Consider the following 11,434-nt stretch of genomic DNA (forward strand, 5'->3'; position numbering starts at 1 on the left):
ACCCCATGGACCTGATTGGGCTTTCATGTGCTGTAAGGGTAGAATTTGATCCAATCTTTGCAGACTTAAAAAAAGAAAAAATGCAGGGAAGCAGTTCTCCTTAGCTGTTATCAAAGCAGATAAAGTTATCAAGCTGAATGTATCACAAGTTCTAAAGGTGCAGTACAAAACGTGTAACACTGGAGAGTTACTGAGGTATTAAAGAGAAAGTAGAAGGACATGTGATAGCAACTAATTTTTCTTTGTCAACCTGAACATTGTACTTTATCAGCAATGTTTATACAGGACAACATTTTGCCATGAGGTGGTTTCAGTGATATTGGGTGTAATCTGTTTGACCTTCAGGGAAGAAAAGTATAAAAAGCAGAGTATTCTTCTTGACCAGCTGTTTGGGCATCAGTTGAATTTCTTGGTTTCTCGTGTTCTTTGGGTTTCAGGGGGTTGTCTGTGTGTTTGGGATTTTTTATTTTATTATTTTTTTGTTGTTGTTGAGAAAATGGCAGCTTTAAATGAAAAGAAGACCTGCAGCCAACGGATGGAAAATTTCAACCGTTTCGTCTGGAATCCAGATACAAGGCAGTTAATGGGAAGAACCTTGATTAATTGGGGTATGTGGTCACATATGTCTACAAAAACAAGAATCTTTTCTTCTTTCTAGTGCTGTTAGAAAGCTGCATGACTTTTGTTTTTTTGTTTGTCCCTCATTAATTTGCTAGGATGAGATGATGAATGTTGCATGGTCATGGAGATCTCTTGTTTTTGTGGCATGCTTGTGAGTCACCCCAGGGATTGATGAGATATTTTATTAAAGCACAAGTTCATTTCCTGAAATGTTTCTGAGTGTGAAGTTATTGAATGAAGAGATTTGGAATCTCTTAATTGTTTCACTTATTCAAGGATTTTTTTTGCCATAACTAAAATTCCCGAACCACCATTAGGATGAAATGTATCACTTTAAGCATGACTTAAAACAAGACAATGAAAGAATCACTTGGAAAAATGGAGTAAGCACAGAGAAGAGCAACCAAAATGATTAAGGTGCTGGCAGGGTTGATATATGTGGAAAGATTAAAATAACTAAGGTCTTCAATGCTGCTCCCACCAAAGTCAATGGCAAAATTCCCTTTGACTTCCATATCTAATGTACATGATTCCATGATTTGTGAAACTGAGAAATAATTATTAAAATAAACTATGGCAAGTTAGTGTTTTTCAGAATTTCTACCAAAGCCAGACTGCAAACAGCTGAGCTGTCTTTAGCCAGGACTTTTAACATTTCTGACCAATTTAGAGACACCGTATCAAAGGCAATGAGATGATGGATAAATATTAACAATTGGCTATATAACCAGATAGGCCATTTTAATAAAGAAAAACTGATCCAAGTATTTTCCTCAAGTATGAGAATAGTTTTAAACCATTCTGGTTCAAATTATTGTGAAGGATGCAAATTAAGATAATCATTAATTATTAATACCTATGTGTTATAGTTATGACATGATTCTGACAGCAGGATTAACTAGAGGGGGCCTGACCTTGCAGTTTTTATGTACTCAAAACTCCTTTTAACTTTAATTGGTTGTTTTGGATGCTCAGGACTACAGGAACTGGACCTAATATCTAAATGTCAGGATAACACAGGAAACAGGATCTGTTTTTTTCTCTTCAGGCCCATCTGGGAAGCAAGTGAAGATAAAATTCAGATCCAAATATCTGGAAATACAGTTTGCCTTTCCAAAATGATTTTTCTGATTTCATTTCTGTTTAGTAAATCTGCTGTTTTATCCCAGCACACTGATGCACATTTCAGCTTAACCCATCCATCCATAAACAACCCTGCTTTTGCAACAACAATATGTCTCATGGTCTACATTCAAAGAAGGAATGCTCTGATTGATTTTAAAAAGGTTTCTTGTCCCACAGATACTAATGGCAGTTGCAGGTTACTCTCTCTCTTCTCTGCTCCTTTCCTGAGATAACCGATTTGCCTGTAAGATGTTTTTCTGAGCTGAAATTTGATATAATGGATCTTAACAGCAATTTTTAAATTTAAAAGAAAATCTACTTAAAATTAACCTTTCCTAATGTTGGTAAGTGCAAGGATTATATGATAAAAATTAGTGGGTTTTTTTTTTAAACTTATTCCATGGGGATTGTTGTATTAATTATTTATGTAGAACTAACCGTGTGCTAGGTATTTTACAGACATGTATGAAGAAACAGAGCCTGGTTCTAATCTCACACCATTGTAAATCAGATTCAATGATAAAGTGTGAAATAAGTGTAAGTGGGATCTGTGACCAAATCATATTTTTAGCAGACTGGTGTTGTCAGCGAAATTCATCAGGACTGTTTTATATCCTTCATATGGAATGAGCAGATAAGTATGGTGAACATGCAAAAATAGTCATGCCAAGAAGCAGCACAGATTTTTTCAATTTATAATCTGTGCTGATCACCAGTTATGTAAAAAAAACCAAAACTTGTGTGTAATGGGTAGCCTTCAGCCCCTTCTTTCAAGCTATCCAAATTTACCTATGAGCTGAAAGAAACTATTAGTCAATAAATAATATCCAGTGGTATGTTACTCCACACCTTCACTATGTTCCTTATAAAACGGAACAAATTTATAACATTTTCCAGAAGAAACATTTCTAAAAAAAAAGTTTTTTGTAAATTAACAGGTAAGACTCAAAACACCAAATTTAGTGCACAATTCTGGAAGATGCTGAGTACCTTCAACTCCCACTGAAGTCAAGTTCAAACAAAGATTCTGTCCATTGGATTACTTTGCCTCTCCATTTTTCTACTCCTTTCAAGCTTTTTAGTCATGACAGCATCTACTAAAAACAAAAACATAGCAGGGAGGGACTTACTCGCAATATTCACTTTAACCTGATATTGTTAATCATACATTTTTCCTACAGTGTGGATCAGTCTGTACTACGTTGCTTTCTACATAGTGATGACTGGGCTGTTTTCACTCGCCATATATTCCTTAATGAGGACAATCAGTCCATATACACCAGACTATCAAGATCGATTAAAATCACCAGGTATAGTCACAAATACTGTCCATTTCATACCATATGGCTAATGTATCAAAATCACTCTAGTTTTTCACAATACGAGTTCCTGTGTAGAGGAGTGGTCAGGGTGCTGAGGACACAAAGCAGGGGCACAGGATCAGGGTCCTGACATCCTCTGGCTCTCAGGCGATTTCATGGGTTTGTGAGCAGGCCCTGTCACCTATTTAAACCTGCCCTCTCAGCAAATAAATCAGGGGAAATTTCAAGAGGAACTTCGGGGAAATTTCCTCCCTTTCTATGGGTTTTCCCACAGAAGAGTTGTAAATGGGCCCTTATTTCCTAAACAAGACAGGACTAAGCTCTCCACTCCTTGACAGCAGCACCTTCAAGTCTCTTCAGACACTGTACACTCGGAGAAGAAAAAAAGACAGTAGTAATGTGAGATTTATAGAAACAGAACCATGGAAGTCAAGTGATATAGAAAGAGAGAGAACAAAGATGATGAAAGAAAAATGCCAAAAAGAAATAAATAAGGCGTAAAGTAAAAATAAGGTGGCTAAAGAAACATGGAGTTAGCAATAAAGATTAAGACTTGAAAATATGAACAGATAGGAGAGGGGACAGTAAAAAATTTGTTAAGCCAATCACTAGACAATTTATGTAGGTATAGAACTGCTCCTAATTAGGATTTTTAAACTGGGGAAGGGAAAACAACACAAGTTTACTGGCAAAATAATTACTGTCAAACATTAAATTTGCATGTTGGAAAGTCATTTCACAGAGAAATATACTTTGGCTTTTAGAATTGATACAATAATTATACCCACTACTTTTAACAAATGCTGGGGGAAATATAGTATAAATGAAATAGGACATCAGTCGCACTTGCATTTTAGGGCATTCTGAAAATAAGGGAGACATACTTGTATCATAGAGAAAAGAAAGCATTTCACAAGTAGCATAGATTTTTGCATACGCCCTCTGAAGATTTCCTATCATTCCTGTGCAGGATGATTAAATCACTTCCAACAGTGACTAGGGGCTCAGTGGAGTTCCACTGATAGCTTTCATTTCAGTGTCATATCTGCAATTAGTTTAAATAAATTGATTAATACCTGAAACACTTCTCTTTTCTTCATTTTTTCTTTTTTAAACAAAGGGGTAACATTACGTCCGGATGTCTATGGTGAAGGAGGATTAGAAATTTATTACAACGTCTCTGACAAAAACTCCTGGGAGAAATATGTAACAACTCTTCACAAATTTCTTTCGGGTATGAAAAGAAATAAGATTTATTTCAATATAAACATAACATTATAGAAGGACAGATCACTGCTCCCTAGTAAACGGAGAGTTGAGTTTTTGCACTTAAAGTAGAGATTCAGTCTCTTTGCTTTGTAAGGAAAATACAGCATATCTTCCCACAACTCCAGTGGAGTATAAAATAGTACATTTTTTCAGCATAGAATAAATTTTCTGAAAATTTACAAGTAAATCTGTTAATGAGCTTACGAGTCAAATTAATGTAAAATGGGTGATGCAAGAAATGCAGCACAATATACCTATTCGCCACCCCCCTGAATGATCTTAATATTGTGACACCACGAGGAGGAAAAAAGAAAGAAAAGAAGTTTAATCTCATATGTGACCACAAACACATATGCCTTAATTGTAATCATGTGGTTATTGCCTGGTGTCACTACAGGTCATACTTAAAGTTGTTTCGGTGCCCTAATACCTTAAGATATGTTGGGATTTATTTTAAGTCCCAACTTAAAATAAAGTTTTTATTTAGCTAGCTTTAAATTTCCTGAATTTCTAATGATTGTTTTGAGGATAATTTTAACATCCCCATAATGGATTTTATTCTAGATTATTGATTTGTACTGTCAACCTTCACTCCATTTTAACATAGTTTTTGTCTGTGAATTAGAGAATACAATTTGCCCTTGATAATACTATTTGATTCTATTCTCTCTAGAAATACAACTAGGTCTCCCACAAAAAAAAAACCTGTAGTATTAAAAATTACAATCTGTGAGGGAAATAGTTCAGTGCCACAAACCAGGATATGGAGGAATTAATTTTTTTTGTTTGTTTTACACTGATACAGCATATAATACAACTGCACAACATGCCAACATCAACTGCACAAGTGAGAAATACTTCTTTCAAAAATCATTCCTTGGTCCAAACAAAACAAAACTCTCCTGCAAGTTCACATCAGATATGCTTGAAAACTGCTCTGGCCTGGCAAATTCCACTTTTGGATTTCCAGAAGGAAAACCATGTTTAATTATAAAAATGAACAGAGTAAGTACCAATCCTAAAGTACCGAAAAAGAAAGACTGATGTGTTAACTAATGTTTGATAGAAGAATAATCAGAATAATTTTCCATGCTAGGGGTTTCTATATCACCCATTGCTGTTCACTAACTCAATTTTGCATTAGAAATTCAGGTATTGTCTTTTTCCTGGACAATCCTATGGATTACTGGAGAATTAGTAAAATTATGACATCATAAGTGCCAAGTAAATGAAACCTGAGCAACATAGGGGAAACTAATGTTTGCAAGAGCTAGCTGTGGAAGGAAAGCTTGTGTACTTGTTTTTTTCAGGTGAAGAATAGAGTCCTTTAAAAAAAGCTGCCACTTTCTCCAGTAAAGGCTTGTTTAGAGGGCTTACCAGCTCAAGCTTCAGCAGAGAGGAAGGGGAGGTCCTGCCTCATACTCCCCAGTGGTGCTTACTTCCTTCTGTCTTTGCTACTGGTGATGGAGATCCTGCCAGCTTGCACCTGAGAAGGATGTGCCTGTTTACTCAACCCAAGCCAGTGCTGATATGTCAGGTCATGGAGGGCAGCAAAACTTTTAAAAATTTTAATTTTACTAATGCATTAAGTAATTTCTTCTTGTTGAACACTAGTCTCCAAACGAATGTATGCAATTAAATTAGTTAGCCTCACTAAGGAAAAAAAAAAAAAGCCAGGAAGCGATGGTGTTCCACATTGCAAATATGATACTTTGTGATAAGGTGTTCTTTATTATTGCATACAATAAAAATGATCTAAGCTTCACAATTCTTACCAAGATCTAGAAAAAGGCAACCAAAGCAATATGCAAATCTAAATACATCATTTTTGCCAATGCTTTTATATTATAAATAATTCTGAAGTGACTAATGTGAACATTTATTATGTTTCAGATTATCAATTTTCTCCCTGGCAATGGCACTGCACCAAGGGTGAGCTGTACAGCTCAAGTAAGTACGGAATGCTCACATTTCAAAGGTTCCAAGCACTGCAGCTATCATTGATTTCAACAGGATTTATGGATGCTCTTGCACCTTTGAAAATAATTTCCCTAAGCAAACACTTTTCAATTTACAATTCACTGTAATGTCCAATTGTTCCTTCAGTAGAAGTATTCTTACCTGCATATACTTTTCAGATCCAGGAAACTAAGAAAATGGAAAGTTAATTTCTTTATTCTAACTCATTTGAAAACATAGTTCAGATATTGGTAACCAAATCAGACATTATCCTAACCAAACATACTTGTCACAATAAGTTTGAATGTTATCAGTTCTCTGCCACTACCACCTTACCTCCACAGTTTATTACTCATCTATCATTTACTATGGGCAATCAGTTAGTATACAAGATTTCAAGCTAAGAAAAAGGTTTGTTTAGTTATAATTTTGAGGGGGGGGATCCCTTTTCTCATGTTATATCTATACTGGCTTCATTTGTTTGCTTGGGTTTTTGTTTGTTTGTTTTTTTAAACTGGTGCAAATTACCTGGTAAATTACTTGGGCAAGTCACACCAGCACCAGCGCTGGTTAACACTGATGCAGTGTGCCTCTACTCTAGGTTTGCACCAGTGTAACTATATAAAAGTAGTTACATTGCTGCAAATTTCTCTAACCTTCAGTGATACAGGGCTTGATCCACAACAGATTGATGACAATGAGCTTTGGGTCAGGCTTTAAGGAAAAATGTATAAAAATAAAATGTGTCCAGAACAGAAAAATAAGTTATTTACAAAATTGGCATTCAGCTATCTGAGTAGTTAATTGCTTCACATAAAGGGTGGGAACTATGTATTTTGTAATACAGAATATACAACATGCTGAAAGAATCTTTCCAATCTATTGGACGTCTCCCTCAGATATCACACAGCAGCATTTCCCAGACTTTTGAAAGCTGAGGCTCCCTTCAGGAAAATGAAACCAATCACATACCCCTTTTAACCCTATTATGTGTTGTTTAAGGTCTTCCCATATTTTAGAATTTTAAATAAATGAAATTAAATTGGGTTTTAAAAATGTGCTAGTAATTCTTTTTATCCTTTAGACCAGGGATCGGCAACCTTTGGCACGTGGCCTGAGGAAAATCCGCTGTCAGGCTGGGACAGTTTGTTTACCTGCAGCATCTGCAGGTTCGGCCAATTGCAGCTCCCATTGGCCACAGTTCACCATTCCAGGCCAATGGGGGCCGCGGGAAGCAGTGTGGGCCAATGGATGTGCTGGCTGCCGCTTCCCGTAGCCCCCATTGGCCTGGAACGGCGAACCGCAGCCACTGGGAGCTGCGATCGGCCGAATCTGCGGACGCTGCAGGTAAACAAATCGTCCCGGCCCGCCAGCAGATTTCCCTGACAGGCCACGTGCAAAAGGTTGCCAATCCCTACTTTAGGCTAAGAAATTACTTATTTTCAATACTGGATATCAAAGATGTTTATAATATGATATTCCTCTCCTTTCTTCCATACTTTGAATACCAGCAAACTAATTAAACTAAGTATCCTGAGTATCTGAAATAGTTGACCTTTAAAGTATCATCAGTGGTATCTGAAATAAACAGAGGAGTTCACAACTCGGAGCAATTGTTTCAGGCTCTCTGAAAACTCAGGCAGATATCCTGGAATTTGTTAGCTCTTGTCACTCTTTGGAGGTTTCTCTTGACAACCATAACAGCTAGAGATTAATTTTTTTCCAAAAGAAAGCTGAGACTGTAGAATTCATTTCAGTGGGACAAAGTTAGACATGTTCTCAAGTGCTGCGCTGATAAAGTATGGATTGCTGAACTGGGGTCTGTGCATATTATTTAGGTTTTAATAGCTATCAAATACTTAGAATCATTCAGTCACCAAAATGTAGGGCTAACGGGACCTTGAGAGGTCATCTAGTCCAGCTCCCAGCCCTGAGGCAGGACCAAGTATATCTAGACCATCCCTGACAGCTGTTTATCTAACGTTCTTAAAAGCCTCCATTAATCGGGATTCTACAACCTCCCTTGAAGCCTATCCCAGTACTTAATTATCCTTACAGTTAGAAAGTTTTTTCTAATTTCTTCCTTGCTGCAGATTAAGCTCATCACTTCTTGTCCTACCTTCAGTGGATATGGAGAACAATTGATCACGGTCTTCTTTATAACAGCCCTTGACATATTTGAAGACTGTTATCAGTTCCCCCCTCATCCTTCTTTGCTCACAGCTAAACATGCCTAGGTTTTTTTTTTAACTTTTCAGGTCAGGTTTGCTAAATCTTTTATCATTTTTGTTGTTCTCCTCTCAGCTCTTTAATTTGCCCATGTCTTTCCTAAGGGGTGGGGCCCAGAACTGGACACAGTACTCCAGCTGATGCCTCACCAGTACTGAATAGACAATACTGTTAATACATTCCAGAATGATACTAGCCTTTTTTGCAATGTCACCACATTGTTGGCTCATATTCAGTGTATGGTTCACTATAGCTCCCAGATCCTTTTTAGCCATACTATTGTTTAGTCAGTTATTTCCCATTTGTATTTGTGCATTTGATTTTTCTTTCTTAAAGTGTAGTACTTAGTACTTGTCTTTATTGAATTTCATGTTATTGAAAACTGAGTGCTGGTTTATAGTTTGAGTGCTAACAAATCTGATTTCTTACCTTCAAAAATAGCATGAGGACTTCAGCCCACTTGAACTACAATATTACCCAGTCAACGGCACCTTTAACCTTCACTACTTCCCTTACTATGGAAAGAAAGCACAGGTATATGTTTCTGAACTTAAATTTGTGGTTTTGTTCCCCTATGTTTTTATCAGATCAGCAGTTTCAAACATCTCTGTGAAATTATGTGAATTTGATCAAAATTTAATGCACAATTTATATTTCTAAATTGATAGCTCAAGCTTTCAAAAGAAGGTTAAAAAATCTCTCTTTCATCCCAGCCCACCTACAGTAATCCTTTGGTAGCAGTGAAATTTCTCAACATTACAAGGAATACAGAAGTTACCGTTGTGTGCAGAGTCATTGGAGCTGGAATTACCTCAGATAACCCTCATGATCCATATGAAGGAAAAGTGGAGTTCAAAATGAGAATACAAGATTAGGTATTACTGGTACAAACGAAGACATTTCAGAAAAGTGGGTGTGGTATGAAAAGTGACTTAAATGTCACCACATTATTTTATATTTATTTTTTTCCATGATTCCCAAATAAAATTTGCTCAGATTTCAGTTTAACAAAAGACATTTTGTAAATACCAGTACTAAAATATCCAGACATCTAAAAATCAAGATATAATTTACAATATATGAAGCAAGGTAGTAATTTTTCTTGATGTATACACAATTTGCTTTTCCATAGCTACTGTATGTCGGTGCTTTAGCACAAATACTATTATGAAATGGCTTTCCTCTAAATTGAGCATATATGATTCATGAGAAGCATGGACAAAGTACCAAGATGTCGATTTTAGTCACTTGTCTGGAAACAACTAATAATTATTCTTTACTAGGCCATTGTAGAAGCAATTCAATTGCTGCAAAAAACGCATTAATACCCTGATGTTTTGAAATACTAGCTTGCAATGTAATTTTATTACACATTAGTTTTATCCACTTATATACTATCAAAAAGTATATTCAAATCTAACTGTATCACGCATTAACACATTATATTCTGAACTGTTTAGTCAGTTGTATTATTTGTTTTATGATACAAATCAATGACTGTAAAAGAAGTGACTTGAAAATTAGCCTGTGTAGCTTATAGCAGTATTTAGTATTACACCTTTTACAACTGCTGTATGTGTACTATTTAATAAAAACTCATCAATGAAAATGTAGCATCTAACTACATCTATCAGAGTTGGGGTAAAAGCACAAGTGAGCAAAGAATATATTACTTCTGTAAACTAGTTACAACCATAGAGTTTTGGCTAGCTAGAATGATTCTGAAAAATTAAGCATGTTTGACGATGTTAAAAGTAATTCATGTACAGAATTATTTACAAATATTAAAAATCAAACTAACTGATATGAAAAATAGTAAGATTTCTAAAAGGTACAGTACAATATGCTTTAAAACTATTTGGGGTAAAATCCAGGATATTTTAAATAGATAAGAGGCACTTTGGAGAGTAGTCGATTCCAAAAATATATTTTTGAATCCCCAACTTAATTGAATTGGACATTCCAGAAACCATGAAAACATACTGGCACAGCAAAAGCCAGACAAATAGCCTGTCACTTGGAATGACCAGCCTACTGAAGAATCTTGGGGGTGAAGACTCCTTTCCCTCCATAGCCACCAAGAGACTTTCAGTGCGCCTCATTAAACTCAAATTAAGGAGTATTTGGAAAATTCTGCATTTCAGGGAGAAGAAATAAAATTTGTTCTTACCTGTGATTTTCCTCTCCTGGACCTTTAATGTCTCAATATTAACAGTGAGCTTTTGCCTCTCTTCTAGGTTACTGGATGTAGACCAAACCTTTTGTTCTGGCTGTGGCATTGGACTGCCTCCCCTGCACCTTTCCCAAAATAACATCCAAAGCTACAATATACTGAACCTTCTTGTTAGCCAAAATACTTACTCATGCTCTAAAGTAAACTAATACTAACAGTAAACAGGGCATTCAGCCATTAGCAACAAATCTTCCTCTGTCTTGCAAGAGGACTCTGAGTGGCTGTATCTAGTACAGCCCAAGCTGCTACAACCTTTACAGTTGAACCAGGCAATGCTTCATCACAAATCCATACTCTCCTGGGAAAACTGCAGTTCATTGTTGCTATAGTTTGGATGCTTGTTTTGCCCCTAAGAATAATACAATTAACAAGTTTCCCAAGGACTCGGTAGATGCAAATTCACATTCCCAGATTTGTAGTAAGGACCACTAGGATCACAGAATCATAGGTCTGGAAGGGAGAGGTCATCAAGTTCAGTCCCCTGCAATCATGTATTGGTCTCACCAATACTGGGTACAAAAGTAAAATAATTTCCCTACTATTACTCCTCACTACTCCCTTTTACACATCTAAACCATACAAATTAGCCTTTTTTGCCACCATGTTACACTGGGAACTCACATTGAATTGCATTATTTGTTCCTAGATGTATAACTTGGCATGTGGCTGTATTAAA

At 36.2% G+C, this 11,434-nt stretch overlaps 1 protein-coding gene across 1 annotated transcript; it reads left to right on the forward strand.

The window, feature by feature from the left end:
• Positions 1-306: 306 nt before the first annotated feature.
• On the forward strand, positions 307-10,939 carry ATP4B (ATPase H+/K+ transporting subunit beta). The gene is made up of 7 exons (XM_034758110.1): positions 307-608; positions 2,928-3,056; positions 4,189-4,302; positions 5,143-5,342; positions 6,231-6,287; positions 8,967-9,059; positions 9,239-10,939. The coding sequence occupies exons 1-7, from the start codon at positions 497-499 to the stop codon at positions 9,398-9,400; spliced, it is 867 nt and encodes a 288-aa protein (XP_034614001.1). The 5' UTR covers positions 307-496; the 3' UTR covers positions 9,401-10,939.
• The last annotated feature ends 495 nt before the right edge of the window (positions 10,940-11,434 follow it).

The sequence above is a fragment of the Trachemys scripta genome, chromosome 1, assembly GCF_013100865.1.
Source record: "Trachemys scripta elegans isolate TJP31775 chromosome 1, CAS_Tse_1.0, whole genome shotgun sequence".
In the NCBI taxonomy this organism is placed as follows: Eukaryota; Metazoa; Chordata; order Testudines; family Emydidae; genus Trachemys; species Trachemys scripta.

What these genes read in the sequence shown, in the direction of transcription:
- ATP4B (XM_034758110.1), top strand. Translation starts at nt 497, where the DNA reads ATGGCAGCTTTAAATGAAAAGAAGACCTGCAGCCAACGGATGGAAAAT. An exon ending in AGATCGATTAAAATCACCAG is followed by an intron (nt 3,057 to 4,188) that starts GTATAGTCACAA and finishes TTTTAAACAAAG; the next exon opens with GGGTAACATTACGTCCGGAT. An exon ending in ACTATGGAAAGAAAGCACAG is followed by an intron (nt 9,060 to 9,238) that starts GTATATGTTTCT and finishes CTTTCATCCCAG; the next exon opens with CCCACCTACAGTAATCCTTT.